At 41.5% G+C, this 17,821-nt stretch overlaps 1 protein-coding gene across 1 annotated transcript in view; it reads right to left on the bottom strand.

The window, feature by feature from the left end:
- LOC134583545 (T-lymphocyte surface antigen Ly-9-like) overlaps positions 1-17,261 on the bottom strand; it is a 210,367-nt gene extending 193,106 nt beyond the window's left edge. Inside the window, exon 1 of the mRNA XM_063440495.1 lies at positions 17,023-17,261. Coding sequence (XP_063296565.1) covers positions 17,023-17,080 — 58 coding nt within the window. The 5' untranslated portion in view covers positions 17,081-17,261. The remainder of the gene's footprint in view (positions 1-17,022) is intronic.
- Between the last annotated feature and the right edge of the window lie 560 nt (positions 17,262-17,821).

Below are 17,821 nucleotides of genomic sequence, written 5' to 3'. Positions count from 1 at the left end.
ATTCGGTGTGCCCTGCTCACTTCCCGGACACCATGTGTCTCTTGGTGTCCCGAAAGTAAGAGACGCGCTCCAACTACCTTCTGGTCTCCAGCTGCCTCCATCACTCCACAGTGCCCTGCCCTTATCACAAGGCGCACCACTCCCACTCAGATTTCCCTGAGAGCTGCGACCACACCACATTGGTTGCAGCATAAAGGGGAAGGGACAGAAACTCTGAGGTAAGCCAGTGGATGGACCAAGTAGTATATGTGCCATGTTCCCCACACTGCCTCAGGATTCCCCCAGGCTAACAGTACCCTGTGGGACCTATGCTGGTTTACCTGAAAGTAGTGTGGGGATCAATGGCTTTCAGCTACAAACGGACATAGTGTCCCGCCCACATAGGGAGGTGTGGACATCTAGTTACCCAGAGGAGCCTTCCACTTATATAGGCCCTTAGACCACTCCTCATGGGAGGGCACCCATTCCCTTTTCCCATTTTAAGCACAAACCAAAGTACCAGAGTCTGTGCTCAGTTGTTTCTTTAGAGTACAGAACCAGATCCTGCCTAAAGTAAGTTGATTAAGCTTACCTGTGAATTTCCTGAATCAACTCTTGAATTCTGTGTTGGTTAACCCCTGCAACCCTGTTCCAGCCTTGGTTAACCCCTCCAATTCTACTACAACTTCAAATCAAGCCTTTCATCATTTGCCCAGTGCTAAAGCTCTGGTAAACGACTTTATTTTAAGGACTTTTATTTCTTATGAAGATATTGCCTTATTTTCCATTTCTGTTTTGCATCGGGACTTTTTCATTATACCTAATTGCCTTATAACAAAAAATGTAATTCAGTAACTGTGTCAATATCAAATCTCTGCATACCAAGCCCATTCACCCTAAACATGTGACAGGTAATAGCGTTTTGATCCAAGGAGAGATCCCAATGCCATTCTGGATTCAAGAAGCTATTTTTGCCTAGTTTGCTGCAACATTTTTGCCTTGATTTGGATCAACAGCAAGAACAGATTTGAGACAGGCTGAATTTGATGAAAGCATGTCTCTTTTCAGCTATGTAACTATGAAAATAAAAGGCCTGCTTTATTTGTTGTTGTGAAAACAGTGTCTGTGCGTGCGATTTGATGTAACAGAAAAGGAAAAATCCATGTGAAATTTTTTTAATGAACTTTAAATATTTGATGTGTTGTAGGATTGTCATTGTGATAGGAATATTATAAGGTTTTATTCAAATTACTTCTAGAACACTGAAACTGAGAAGCCTTGCCTACGATTATACTAGTAACAGACTTTCATTGTATATGAATGGTCACTACATATGGTTCACGTTAAGAATGATGGATGAAGGCCTGTTGATCGTAACCTTTGACCAAGCTTTACAAGCAAGTCTCCCTGTGTATTGACAAGGCTCACATTTCTAAAGGCATTTATTAAGTTAACCATGTATATAGAACTTCTTTTGTGTAACTTCTATTTTACCACCTAAATATACAGGGAGTGCAGAATTATTAGGCAAGTTGTATTTTTGAGGATTAATTTTATTATTGAACAACAACCATGTTCTCAATGAACCCAAAAAACTCATTAATATCAAAGCTGAATATTTTTGGAAGTAGTTTTTAGTTTGTTTTTAGTTTTAGCTATTTTAGGGGGATATCTGTGTGTGCAGGTGACTATTACTGTGCATAATTATTAGGCAACTTAACAAAAAACAAATATATACCCATTTCAATTATTTATTTTTACCAGTGAAACCAATATAACATCTCAACATTCACAAATATACATTTCTGACATTCAAAAACATAACAAAAACAAATCAGTGACCAATATAGCCACCTTTCTTTGCAAGGACACTCAAAAGCCTGCCATCCTTGGATTCTGTCAGTGTTTTGATCTGTTCACCATCAACATTGCGTGCAGCAGCAACCACAGCCTCCCAGACACTGTTCAGAGAGGTGTACTGTTTTCCCTCCTTGTAAATCTCACATTTGATGATGGACCACAGGTTCTCAATGGGGTTCAGAGCAGGTGAACAAGGAGGCCATGTCATTAGATTTTCTTCTTTTATACCCTTTCTTGCCAGCCACGCTGTGGAGTACTTGGACGCGTGTGATGGAGCATTGTCCTGCATGAAAATCATGTTTTTCTTGAAGGATGCAGACTTCTTCCTGTACCACTGCTTGAAGAAGGTGTCTTCCAGAAACTGGGAGTTGAGCTTGACTCCATCCTCAACCCGAAAAGGCCCCACAAGCTCATCTTTGATGATACCAGCCCAAACCAGTACTCCTCCTCCACCTTGCTGGCGTTTGAGTCGGACTGGAGCTCTCTGCCCTTTACCAATCCATCCATCTGGCCCATCAAGACTCACTCTCATTTCATCAGTCCATAAAACCTTAGAAAAATCAGTCTTGAGATATTTCTTGGCCCAGTCTTGACGTTTCAGCTTGTGTGTCTTGTTCAGTGGTGGTCGTCTTTCAGCCTTTCTTACCTTGGCCATGTCTCTGAATATTGCACACCTTGTGCTTTTGGGCACTCCAGTGATGTTGCAGCTCTGAAATATGGCCAAACTGGTGGCAAGTGGCATCTTGGCAGCTGCACGCTTGACTTTTCTCAGTTCATGGGCAGTTATTTTGCGCCTTGCTTTCTCCACACGCTTCTTGCGACCCTGTTGACTATTTTGAATGAAACGCTTGATTGTTCGATGATCACGCTTCAGAAGCTTTGCAATTTTAAGAGTGCTGCATCCCTCTGCAAGATATCTCACTATTTTTGACTTTTCTGAGCCTGTCAAGTCCTTCTTTTGACCCATTTTGCCAAAGGAAAGGAAGTTGCCTAATAATTATGCACACCTGATATAGGGTATTGATGTCATTAGACCACACCCCTTCTCATTACAGAGATGCACATCACCTAATATGCTTAATTGGTAGTAGGCTTTCGAGCCTATACAGCTTGGAGTAAGACAACATGCATAAAGAGGATGATGTGGTCAAAATACTCATTTGCCTAATAATTCTGCACACAGTGTAATGTATGGCTTTAATCATAGATTTCAAATGATACTAAGCGACTACCCTTTTTCTATGATAGCAACTTATTTTAAAATAAGGCAGCCTAATGTATACGTCCCTATATAACTGAATGTTAAACCTATAAAAATGATTGTAGCCAAGAATTTGTTACCATTACTTTTAACATAAAAAATGGATACCACCTTGAACATTGCTCTGTATTGGTCAAAGATGTTTTGCATTGACGTATGTTGTTTTCGGATTTTGTGTATGTTTGAATAAATATAAATTTTTTACAATAAAATGGGTGCACAATGTGGGGGTGATTAGGGACTGATGCTCAAACATACATTTTTGGCTGAAAGACACTCTGATTCGATTATTAGAAGACTGGTGTGTGACAAACAAACATCTCAAGAAAAGCTAATTTCCTACACCATACACCTTATGTTTGCTGTACTTTTTGCATTCTGCACCTCAAGCCTGATGATTTTGTTATGACTACCCCAATCTAAATGACTTCTTCCATATTAATGTACATAAACAGCTCTGACACTGCATATGGATGCAGCCACATAGGCCAATCATAACTGCCCAAGGAGAGGAAACAGATGGTTAACCCCAGGGTAGCTGGTGCTCGTCTGCTCACTATTGGAGTGCTCTCGGCACTGGTTACTATGGCTATAAAAATGGTCCTCCTAAATACGGAGTTCCACCAATATTTTGTCAGCATTTTTGTTTAGAACAGTTCCTATATATCTGATCCAAATACAACCATTTATACTAGTTACTGCCAATCAGAATGCCTCTATTACAATTACATCTGAGAATTCAGAGAAGCAAATGAAATGCAAGTCTGAATCTAATATGTAGCCTCTAATATGTAACTCTGCAAGTTAATGAATCATAAGGTGTACTTAGTTTTTCACACACGGCTTCTCCATTTTGCCTTTATTTTTCTTTAATAAATCATGACACAGTGTAAAATGTCAAGTGTTGTTCATCTCAGGTAGTATTTACCTAAATTTAATACCTGCTAAGGAACAGGTGATTGTTAATATGCCTGGATATATAAAACCATAGAATTCAAAGAGGGTGTACTTTCTTTTTCCCATGACTGTACATATTTTAAGAGGTCTCCACACCTTTCAGAGTCTCCTATTATAACAGTAATCATTCTATATTCAGTGGAAGAGATGGGTTTACAAGGTTATATGTTTGATTTACAAGTTGATGCTTAAAATTACACTGTTGACTGTATACATCTGCTGTTTAAGAGGAATCATGTTCTATCATGCTTTTCTATTTTATTAAGGCATCTTTTGTTTAGACGTTCACAGCTTTACAGAGGCACAAATGATAAATATTACACTACTGACATTTTATACATCTTCTGTTTTAGAAGGAAACAGGTCTTATTTACTTTAATGACATCATTAAGACTGTCAGTATATATCACAATGGTGTTAAGGATTTGAAGTAATCTGATCTGTGGCGAAAGTGACCTTGTCATGGGTTCTTGGAGTGGCCTGCTGGCCAGCCTCTTGCCTCAGGACTATGGGCCCTGCAATATACCTTGCACTTGAAAAAGCTCTGTTCATGTCAGGTATGTACTTTTGTACTCCAGACAGAGAGACCGACCGTGGAACTGTTTTGGGCATAGGAGTATGTGCACGGTCGGTCAAAAATAAGACTTCCAGGAAATTCCTGAACCCTTGAACTGATCTAAGTGTTTTTTGGATATGTTGGTCACCCAGAACTTGTGGGGATTGTGTGTGTTTTAAGGTACTTTTGGGGTGTTTGTAAAAATGTGTGTTTTTTCTGTGCTTGGAGATAATTGGATTAGAATTAGTACAGTTCCTGATCCAATTATAACCCAGGCAGAGGGGAGGGATTGGGTGTTTGCATATGGGAGTGTCATGCATTTAATCACTGTTCTTATTGGTCTGTGTCTTTGTGTTGGAGCCCCCAACAAGGTCCATGTGGGCGTACCCCTTGCATGGGGATTGTCATAAAAGGCCAGTGTGGCACCATTTAAATTGAGTTCCCACTTACCCTCAATACAGAGCCTCGTCTCATGATTGAGGGAACCGCTATACCTGCTATAATCCCTGCTTTTGAGATTGTTCTATGGAGTGTTATAATCACTAGCTCTTATAAGAGTTGTTCCTGCTATGCTCTCAGGAGTAGGAGTGGTTCACCCACTGGAAGCTGGATCCTGGTCTTGGGTCCAGGGTGGGTGGAGGAAGGCAAATTCCCAGCCAAGCTGTAATGCTGGAAGTGGGGACTACAGTGTAGATGGTATCTGGTGGAGTGCTTGGAGTCCTCCATGAGCACTAGGAGCATAATTGACAGAGGCACCCAATCAGGGTGCCAGGCGGTACATCATATGATCTATTATCAAATGTTATCAAATATAAATATTTTGTATAATTACCTGGTCTTTCTCCCAAAAATCTTACATCTTGTTGCATTTGTGATTTTGTTACATCTCTGATAGATCCTGGTTACTGCTTGCTAATTAGTATTATTTATAAAGTGCCAACAAATTCTCTAGTGCTATACAATGGACCACATCCCTATCTGAAAGTTGCACATCTCTCTGTTAATTCCTGATGTAACCCTGTGTAATAGCATTGCTGTCACACAGTAATACACTTTTTATTTTTATTAAAGCATCAACTTCTCCTTGTTCTCTGCAAAATACAGATATAAAGGTTTAACCCCTTAAGGACCAAACTTCTGGAATAAAAGGGAATCATGACATGTCACACATGTCATGTGTCCTTAAGGGGTTAAACCCTAAACAAAGGTGTGTTGTTTCCTGAAAAACTTTTTATTTGTTATTTCCTAACTTCCGACAACCCTTTCTGTGCCATGAAGGCACAGAGAGACAGAAGGGGTTTATGCTTCTGGTTATATCCTTTCCCTAAATATCCATACCATGCAGAAAGTCCAAGCCAATCATCTCCTGATAAAATGCATCCAGATTCAGCCAATGCAGTTCTTTAAGACGGTGCTGTGTGAAAGGAAAGAAGTGTCACCTTTACCTGTCCATTTCCTATATGATTGGACAGAGCTGGCCTATTGTAGAATTTTGGGCAGGTTTGGTCTTGCATTCCATTTTGCAGAGTGGATACCAAACCAAAGTACCAGAGTTTGAGCAGGACATTCAGATCCAGGAGATATTGAATACTATAGTTAATGCCTTTGATAGACATTAGTATGATATTGAATATCTCATTTGAGTTGAGGGTTAAATTATGCACAGCTGAGGATGTTAAGTTGTTTAACCCCTTAAGGACCAAACTTCTGGAATAAAAGGGAATCATGACATGTCACACATGTCATGTGTCCTTAAGGGGTTAATACTTTATTTTTTTTACGTGAATACATTTGTTAGGTCTCTGGCACTTAGACATTGTTTACAACACAAAGATGAAGGTTTGTCAATAATTTGTAATTGTGTGATTATATTCAAAGCAGCGATGTGTATCACCCCACCATAAGGATTATGAAATGGATTTCCGTGATGCTGATTTGACTATTGATTTAGAAAGTAAAGCAGGTGACAGTACAATGTGGATGTAACTGTATCACAATTTATTTATTCCCTTGTATGTACCAGGATCTATGTTATAATTTTTTCCTGAACTCTCTTGGAGCCCTTATATTGACCTCCGTATCAAAGAATGGTAGAAAGACACCTTTCGGATTTGGCATATAATGTTTTTGAAATATTACATAACCATAAGTGTGATAACCTCTCTTGCAGGGTAACACAGATTTTGCAAGATTTAACTCACGATAAGTCTATTATGATAAAACAAAAAAGCTGATAAAAGCAGAGCTGTTCACACCAAGACCTCTCGCCAGCGGACATAACCCTCATCCACACACCAGATAGGGATAACACACACATCGCCAACTATCGGCCCATATCCCTCATAAATTTTGACCTGAAAGCATATGCTAAACTGTTAGCCAATCGCCTGAACCCACTCCTCCCCAGATACATACATGCCGACCAAGTGGGCTTTGTCCCCACAAGACAGTTATATGAAAACACACGGAGAGCTGCAGATCTCATGTGGAGGGCCGGGAGGAAGCAAACGCCTACTCTGATCCTCTCCTTGGATGCGGAGAAGGCGTTTGACAGGGTCCTATGGCCTTACCTGTTCATGCTACTGAGTAACATGCACCTACCGGACACATTCGTCTCCGCTGTTCATGCCCTATACACAAACCCCAGAGTGCAGACACTAGTGCCTGGAACAACACAACGCCCATTTGCCCTCAAAAACAGAACGAGACAGGGTTGCCCCTTGTCCTCCCTCTTATTTATCTTAGCCCTTGAACCCCTACTAAGACTCATACGAGAACATCCAGGGATCACGGGCATCAAGATAGCGGCGGAGGAGTTTAAAGTCTCGGTGTATGCCGATGATATATTACTGACTCTAACCGACCCAAAAGATTCTGTGCCGAACCTTCTCAACCTGTTAGAAACATATAAACGCGTATCGGGGTACAAGATCAACGTCGATAAATCGGTGGGCATGCCCCTCGGACTATCCGATTTAGATACCAACTGGCTAGCTCACACCTACAATCTGAACATTAGCCGACGGCCAATTAAATACCTGGGGTGTCTCACTTCCGCCCAACCCCAATGACTTATACGCTGAAAATCACAAACGCCTGCTGACCACTCTAATGAAAGACCTTGCTAAATGGCACGACAAACCCATATCGTGGATAGGAAGACTGCATAGTGTCAAGATGAACACCACCTGTTCCTCTTCCAGGCACTACCGGTACGGGTCACCAAAGGAGACCTCAAGCCAATCCAAACTGCCATAGATGACTTTATTTGGGCCAGGAAGAGGCACAGGATTGCAAGACAGACACTATACACACCTAAAAATAGAGGGGGACTGGGACTGCCCAACCTTCAAGCCTACTACTTATCGGCACAATTAGCAGAAATAATAGAGTGGCACTCACCACCAGATACCCACAGGTGGGTTGATCTAGAAACACTGCTTATGAACACGAACCTCCCACAATTTTGGATATGGGTCCCCCAAATCTGACAGACCAACGATCCCCACAACTCAATCAGGATATGGGACTCTACAACCCACAAATACTCTTTGACAGATCCAATATCACCACTCACTCCGTACCTACGCAACAATGCATTCCGACCTGGCCTGACAGCTAGGGACTTCAGGGGCATCGAAAACACTGGAGGCCAACGATATCACCAGCTATAGCATGCCGGTGCAAGTAGAACATTCAAAGACCTCAATACCACTAACCACTAAGGACCACTTTAGGTACATCCAACTCCGGGATTTCGCCGGAAGAGCACAAGTGAGGACAGCCGCCAATGCCAAACCAACCTTCTATGAAACGCTATGCATGTCCGACGCACCACGTACCGGCCTCATCACCCTCCTTTATACCCAACTAAGTGCTCCATCGGATAAGACATACACCCCCACATACGTCACACAGTGGGAAACCGACCTACAACAAACACTAGTGGGGGGAGAATGGCAGGACATATGGGAGGCAGCAGCAATGTCATCCATATGCATGCTACACCAAGAACAGTGTTATAAAAGGCTTATGAGGTGGTACACCACCCCGGTTAAATTGTACCGCATGGGACAAAACAACTACTGACACATGCTGGAGGGGATGTGAGGAAAAAGGCACATATGTACACATGTGGTGGACCTGCCCCAAAGTAGCGACGTTTTGGGAGGAAATAGCCGGACTTATAGCGGCAGTGCTACACAAGCCACTAAGACCGGACCCCTGGTCATTCTTAATAGCTAGGCCAGTAGACAGCCTTTCCAATAAAGAGCAAAAACTGTTCAACAAACTAACACTGGCCGCTAGGAGAGCCGTGGCACAAACATGACTACAAACCGATATGCCACAAATGGAAAGCATCACCCGCAATATCAAAGAGGCCCACCTCATGGATAAATTAACAGTACAAATCAGAGACACATACCCACAATTCCTCAAAACATGGGAACCATGGGAAGAATATACTAAAATCTTCGACTCAACCCTACATGCCGGCCACCCCACGATGACAACAACCAAAACCCCTCCTATCCTCCCCCCAACTCCTCCCCCTTCTTACTTACTTTCTAAAATGACCTAGCTCTAGGTAATTTCCTAAAAAAATGTTCATGTTCACATGGGGTAGCTTGGACCAATTTACTAGGTTATGTGTAACAAATATGTACATCCCATGGGTACACTGGTGCCAAGGGAACACAGAAACTGGGCGGCAAGAGATGCCTGGCATAGAACGACGATCCAGACCCTAACTCGAAAAGGAGATAGGAAACCCAATAATAGAAGACCAAACCGCCAAACTAAAAAAGAAGATTCAGGATATGGCTATGTAAATCTACAGAAGAAACATAAAACAAAACATAGTGTGATATTGTTAAAAATACAATATTTCATGCGCAACAATATTTTGCACTCACAAGATATAGATGATAAAAGCGCTCTTAGGGTGCCTCCCCTGGAGTAGTGGGGGGCTAGCTGATATTGCTTGTCACCTCTGGATCCTTGTTCCACCAAAAAGAAATCCACAGGTCAGGGTTCAGCAATAAAAAAATTATTTAAATAAAAGATGTAGTCACCATATTCAGCATAGGATATAATTAACAAAAAGTTGTCCTACGCGTTTTCCTACTCCCTGGACTTGCCTCCTTCCATGCGTATTCCGAACACGTTTCACGTCTCGCTTTTGAAGCCCTTGCTGTGTAACCGGTTCTCTCGTCCCCTCGGATGGCCCGTTTCCCCTCGCACTATCCCTAGTGACGTGTACGAAGTGGCTGCCCTTCTCGACTCTCGTGTTTCTAGGGGTCGGCTGCATTATCTGGTGGATTGGAAGGGTTACGGCCCTGAGGAGCAGTCTTGGGTTTCGAGCTCTGATTTGCACGCTCCCTCCTTGGTCCGCTCCTTTCATGCCCGGTTTCCTTTGACGCCTTCTGCTTCCCACCCTCTGGGCGGTCTTCGAGGGGGGGTAATGTCAGGATCCCACGGGCGGCTGCCAGGGGAGGCTGCAGTCCGCTCACGGCACTCACCCTCCAGCCGTCCGCGGTCCCCTTCCTGCCATGCGCTCGGCGGGCGGCATCCTCCCAGCCACGGATGCCGCCCGCGTCTTCCTCCACGTCCCCCAGCGGCAGCATGCATGATGCTGCACGCTGGGAGACCGCCCATTTTCATAAACGCCGGTGTCAGCAACCTGACCCGGCGTTAAAGGCACAGTGCCTCAATCACAGTGGGAGGTCTGGATATCTCCCACGTGTGATTGTTAATTCTGATTGGAAATTATCCAATCCGAATTAATCAATAGGTTTAAATACTTACCTTTCCTGTCTCTCCCTGCCCTGTTGTGGTCTTTGCTTGCTAGTATTGCTACTGAACTTGTGTTTCTGGTTACGTACTCTCTGGCTTGTTTATCTGACTTTGTGACTTTCTCCTACCCTTTGACCTCGGCTTGTTTCTCGTTATTCTGTCTTCTGGTTCCCCTTACTCGGCTTGTCTCCTGACTATTCTTTGTGTGCTTAGCTCGGCCACTCTAAGGTCTGGTACAGCACCTTTTCTGTGTGTGTGTGTGTGTTAGCGTGTTTGGTTCCCAGAATCGTGACACTGGCCATCTCCACATATAACACTACCCTCACCTCTGCCTTGGATGCTGCAGCCCCACTCCAAACATGCACCTCGAGGAGGACAGGCCCCCAACCATGGCATACTAAATCAACACGCTACCTTGACCCCGTCACCCCCTCTATCGTCCCATATCCAAGCTCCCTTTCTCCTCAAAGCTTCTGGAAAGAATTGTCTTTACCCGTATATCCCACTTCCTTTGCCCCTCTCATAGTCTTAAATTAGAGGGGCAAAGGTTTAAAAATATCAGGAAGTATTACTTTAATGAGAGGGTATTGGATGCATGGAATAGCCTTCCAGCTGAAGTGGTAGAGGTTAACACAGTAAAGGAGTTTAAGCATGCGTGGGATAGGCATAAGGCTATCCTAACTATAAGATAAGGCCAGGGACTAATGAAAATATTTAGAAAATTGGGCAGACTAGATGGGCCGAATGGTTCTTATCTGCCGTCACATTCTATGTTTCTATGTTTCCTCAATTCCAACTGTCTCCTTGACCCTCTTCAGTCTAGCTTCTGCCCCCTCCACTATTCTGAGACGGTTCTTATCAAAGTCACTAATGAACTAATCACAGCTAAATCTAAAGGCCACTACTCCATACCAATTCTTCTTGACCTCTCTGCTGCCTTTGACACCATTGATTATGCTCTCCTTCTTAAAACTCTTCAATCACTCGGTCTCTGTGACACTGTCCTCTTGTGTTTTTCATCCTCTTCTCCCAACTCTTATTCAGTGTCTCTTTTTCTAATGACACCTCCTCTCCTTGTCCTTTCTCTGTTGGAATCCCCTAAGGCTCTGTCCTTGGTCCCCTTCTATTTTCTCTTTATACTGCCTCTCTTGTTTTTTCTAATTACCTCAATATCTCCATGTCTCCCCACTCATAATGGCGTTTTTTCTAACTCCAGACTTTATATTTCAGACTGGGCCCTAAGTAACAGCATTTATTAGTAACTCCCAGAACTCATTTGGATTCCACTACCACCTGTACGCCAATGACACCCAGATATATCTCTCCTCCCCGGACCTCTCCCCTGCCATCCTGCAACGTGTCACTGCTTGCCCTTCTTCCATCTCTGACTGGATGTCCTCCCGCTTTCTGAAACTCAATCTCTCAAAAACTGAGCTCCTTGTCTTTCCTCCTCCTAATACTGATCCTTCTCTTTCGCTCTCCCTTCAAGTTAGTGGTATCGACATGAGTACATCCATTCAAGCGCGCTGTCTGGTGTCATATTTGACTCTGGCCTCGCCTTTGAGCCTCACATCCAGTATGATCCTGTAGATTCCATCTTAAGAATCCCCCTTTCTTACGCATGATGCTTCTAAGAAGCTTGTCCATGCTCTAGTAATTTATTGCATGGATTATTGTAACCCTCTCATTACTGACTGTAGCCGTATTGCCCCTCTAGAGTATGTAATGAATGTTGCTGTCAGACTGATTTTCCTTTCCAGTTGGTCCTCTCATACCTCACCCCTCTGCCAGTTTTTACATTGGATTCCTGTATCCTATAGGAGTCAATTCAAAGTACTAATCCATACCTATAAAGCATTGAACAATTGTATCCTCTCCTATATCTCCTCACAGAAACATAGGTATGCCCCTTCTCGATCTCTACGCTCTGCCAATGACCTTCTCCTGTCTGCTGCTCGCACCCGTAAGGCCACCTCACGCTTGCAGGACTTCTCGCGGGTGGCTCCTTTCCTTAGGAATAGCCTGCCTACCACCATCAGACTCTCCCCTAGTCTTTAATCTTTAAAAAGTACCTTAAAACCCATCTCTTTAGGAAAGCGTATGGCCTCCCAGATGAACCTCTACCTCACATACCTGTCTCTTGCTCTCTCCTAAAGGGCAGCACTCTATCTCTCCTCCAGCTCTGCTTTACTCCCACCCTATTTGATTGCTATATCCTGTCGTATTGTGTTTAATACCCCACCTCCTATAGACTGTAAGCTTGTTTGAGCCGAGTCCTCTTCAACCTATCATTACTTTAGGTTTTTTGTAATTATCCTATTTAGAGTTAACAGAATCTGTTGGCGCCATATAAATGGCAATAATAATATACAGGTTACTCTATATAAGGATGGTTGTATATACAGGTTACTCTATATAAGGATGGCTGTATATACAGGTTACTCTATATAAGGATGGCTGTGTATACAGGTTACACTATATAAGGCTGGCTGTATATACAGGTTACTCTGTATAAGGATGGCTGTATATACAGGTTACTCTATATAAGGATGGCTGTATATACAGGTTACTCTATATAAGGATGGCTGTGTATACAGGTTACACTATATAAGGCTGGCTGTATATACAGGTTACTCTATATAAGGCTGGCTGTATATTCGGGTTACTCTATATACGGATGGCTGTATATACAGGTTACTCTGTATAAGGCTGGCTGTATATAAAGGTTACTCTATATAAGGCTGGCTGTATATACAGGTTACTCTATATAAGGATGGTTGTATATACAGGTTACTCTATATAAGGATGGCTGTATATACAGGTTACTCTGTATAAGGATGGTGTATATACAGGTTACTCTATATAAGGATGGCTGTATATAAAGGTTACTCTATATAAGGCTGGCTGTATATACAGGTTACTCTATATAAGGATGGCTGTATATACAGGTTACTCTATATAAGGATGGCTGTATATACACAGGTTACTCTATATAAGGATGGCTGTATATACAGGTTACTCTATATAAGGATGGCTGTATATACAGGTTACTCTGTATAAGGATGGCTATATATACAGGTTACTCTGTATAAGGATGGTGTGTATATACAGGTTACTCTGTATAAGGATGGTGTGTATATACAGGTTACTCTGTATAAGGATGGTGTGTATATACAGGTTACTCTGTATAAGGATGGTGTGTATATACAGGCTACTCTATATACGGATGCTGTATATACAGGTTACTCTATATAAGGATGGCTGTATATACAGGTTACTCTGTATAAGGATGGTGTATATACAGGTTACTCTGTATAAGGATGGTGTATATACAGGTTACTCTATATAAGGATGGCTGTATATACAGGTTACTCTGTATAAGGATGGCTGTATATACAGGTTACTCTGTATAAGGATGGTGTATATACAGGTTACTCTATATAAGGATGGCTGTATATACAGGTTACTCTATATAAGGATGGCTGTATATACAGGTTACTCTATATAAGGATGGTGTGTATATACAGGTTACTCTATATAAGGATGGTGTGTATATACAGGTTACTCTATATAAGGATGCTGTATACACAGGTTACTCTATATAAGGGATGGCTGTATATACAGGTTACTCTGTATAAGGATGGCTGTATATACAGGTTACTCTGTATAAGGATGGCTGTATATACAGGTTACTCTGTATAAGGATGGCTGTATATACAGGTTACTCTGTATACGGATGGCTCATGGCTGTATATACAGGTTACTCTGTATACGGATGGCTGTATATACAGGTTACTCTATATAAGGATGCTGTATATACAGGTTACTCTATATACGGATGCTGTATATACAGGTTACTCTATATAAGGCTGGCTGTATATAGAGGTTACTATATATGGATGGCTGTATATACAGGTTACTCTGTATAAGGATGCAGTAGGTTACTCTGTATAAGGATGGATGTATATACAGGTTACTCTATATAAGGATGGTGTATATACTGGTTACTCTATATAAGGATGCTGTATATACAGGTTACTCTGTATAAGGATGCAGTAGGTTACTCTGTATAAGGCTGGCTGTATATACAGGTTACTCTATATAAGGATGGCTGTATATACAGGTTACTCTGTATAAGGCTGGCTGTATATACAGGTTACTCTATATAAGGATGGCTGTATATACAGGTTACTCTATATAAGGATGGCTGTATATACAGGTTACTCTATATAAGGCTGGCTGTATATACAGGTTACTCTGTATAAGGATGGCTGTATATACAGGTTACTCTGTATAAGGATGGCTGTATATCCAAGTTACTCTATATAAGGCTGACTGTATATACAGATTACTCTATATAAGGCTGGCTGTATATACAGGTTACTCTGTATAAGGCTGGCTGTATATACAGGTTACTCTGTATAAGGCTGGCTGTATATACAGGTTACTCTATATAAGGCTGGCTGTATATACAGGTTACTCTATATAAGGCTGGCTGTATATACAGGTTACTCTATATAAGGCTGGCTGTATATACAGGTTACTCTATATAAGGCTGGCTGTATATACAGGTTACTCTATATAAGGCTGGCTGTGTATATACAGGTTACTCTATATAAGGCTGGCTGTGTATATACAGGTTACTCTATATAAGGATGCTGTATATACAGGTTACTCTATATAAGGATGGCTGTATATACAGGTTACTCTATATAAGGATGGCTGTATATACAGGTTACTCTATATAAGGCTGGCTGTATATACAGGTTACTCTATATAAGGCTGGCTGTGTATATACAGGTTACTCTATATAAGGCTGGCTGTATATACAGGTTACTCTGTATAAGGATGCAGTAAGTTACTCTGTATAAGGATGGATGTATATACAGGTTACTCTATATAAGGATGGTGTATATACTGGTTACTCTATATAAGGATGCTGTATATACAGGTTACTCTGTATAAGGATGCAGTAGGTTACTCTGTATAAGGCTGGCTGTATATACAGGTTACTCTATATAAGGATGGCTGTATATACAGGTTACTCTGTATAAGGCTGGCTGTATATACAGGTTACTCTATATAAGGATGGATGTATATACAGGTTACTCTATATAAGGATGGCTGTATATACAGGTTACTCTACATAAGGCTGGCTGTATATACAGGTTACTCTGTATAAGGATGGCTGTATATACAGGTTACTCTGTATAAGGATGGCTGTATATACAGGTTACTCTGTATAAGGATGGCTGTATATCCAGGTTACTCTATATAAGGCTGACTGTATATACAGATTACTCTATATAAGGCTGGCTGTATATACAGGTTACTCTGTATAAGGCTGGCTGTATATACAGGTTACTCTGTATAAGGCTGGCTGTATATACAGGTTACTCTGTATAAGGCTGGCTGTATATACAGGTTACTCTATATAAGGCTGGCTGTATATACAGGTTACTCTATATAAGGCTGGCTGTGTATATACAGGTTACTCTATATAAGGCTGGCTGTGTATATACAGGTTACTCTATATAAGGCTGGCTGTGTATATACAGGTTACTCTATATAAGGATGCTGTATATACAGGTTACTCTATATAAGGATGGCTGTATATACAGGTTACTCTATATAAGGATGGCTGTATATACAGGTTACTCTATATAAGGCTGGCTGTATATACAGGTTACTCTATATAAGGCTGGCTGTGTATATACAGGTTACTCTATATAAGGCTGGCTGTATATACAGGTTACTCTGTATAAGGATGCAGTAGGTTACTCTGTATAAGGATGGATGTATATACAGGTTACTCTATATAAGGATGGTGTATATACTGGTTACTCTATATAAGGATGCTGTATATACAGGTTACTCTGTATAAGGATGCAGTAGGTTACTCTGTATAAGGCTGGCTGTATATACAGGTTACTCTATATAAGGATGGCTGTATATACAGGTTACTCTGTATAAGGCTGGCTGTATATACAGGTTACTCTATATAAGGATGGCTGTATATACAGGTTACTCTATATAAGGCTGGCTGTATATACAGGTTACTCTGTATAAGGATGGCTGTATATACAGGTTACTCTGTATAAGGATGGCTGTATATCCAGGTTACTCTATATAAGGCTGACTGTATATACAGATTACTCTATATAAGGCTGGCTGTATATACAGGTTACTCTGTATAAGGCTGGCTGTATATACAGGTTACTCTGTATAAGGCTGGCTGTATATACAGGTTACTCTGTATAAGGCTGGCTGTATATACAGGTTACTCTGTATAAGGCTGGCTGTATATACAGGTTACTCTATATAAGGCTGGCTGTATATACAGGTTACTCTATATAAGGCTGGCTGTATATACAGGTTACTCTATATAAGGCTGGCTGTATATACAGGTTACTCTATATAAGGCTGGCTGTGTATATACAGGTTACTCTATATAAGGCTGGCTGTGTATATACAGGTTACTCTATATAAGGCTGGCTGTGTATATACAGGTTACTCTATATAAGGATGCTGTATATACAGGTTACTCTATATAAGGATGGCTGTATATACAGGTTACTCTGTATAAGGTTGGCTGTATATTGAGGTGACTTACCTGCAGTCAGTATAAATAGTGACAGTAAGATGCAGGATGGTGGTGATGGTTGCCGCATGGTGGCTGGAGATATCAGGAGTTACAGTAAATACAGAGAGTCCCTCAGACAGTTACTGACTGGCTCCATTCTTCCAATAATTGTATAATATCCCAGAGTGTAATATTGTGTGCATCGTAGATACTAAACATGCAGCAACTGGCAGCATAATGAGCAGTTACAATGTAAATCTCACTGTGTGAATTCTGTCCTGTTCCTGTCCCTGTCCCTGTCCCTGTCCCCTCCCTGTCTCCCCCTGCAGTACGTCCAGGCATTGCACAATACAAATAAATTTAGTTAACCCCTTAAGGACGACGCAAATCGTAAAGTTCTGATCAGGTTACTCTATATAAGGGATGCTGTATATACAGGTTACTCTATATAAGGATGCAGTATATACAGGTTACTCTGTATAAGGTTGGCTGTATATACAGGTTACTCTGTATAAGGCTGGCTGTATATACAGGTTACTCTGTATAAGGATGGCTGTATATACAGGTTACTCTGTATAAGGATGGCTGTATATCCAGGTTACTCTGTATAAGGATGGCTGTATATCCAGGTTACTCTATATAAGGCTGACTGTATATACAGATTACTCTATATAAGGCTGGCTGTATATACAGGTTACTCTGTATAAGGATGGCTGTATATACAGGTTACTCTGTATAAGGATGGCTGTATATACAGGTTACTCTGTATAAGGATGGCTGTATATACAGGTTACTCTGTATAAGGATGGCTGTATATACAGGTTACTCT

The sequence above is a fragment of the Pelobates fuscus genome, chromosome 13 (assembly GCF_036172605.1).
Source record: "Pelobates fuscus isolate aPelFus1 chromosome 13, aPelFus1.pri, whole genome shotgun sequence".
NCBI lineage: Eukaryota > Metazoa > Chordata > Amphibia > Anura > Pelobatidae > Pelobates > Pelobates fuscus.
The sequence above is the reverse complement of the archived record's forward strand: the minus strand, read 5'-3'. Positions and strand labels throughout refer to the sequence as shown.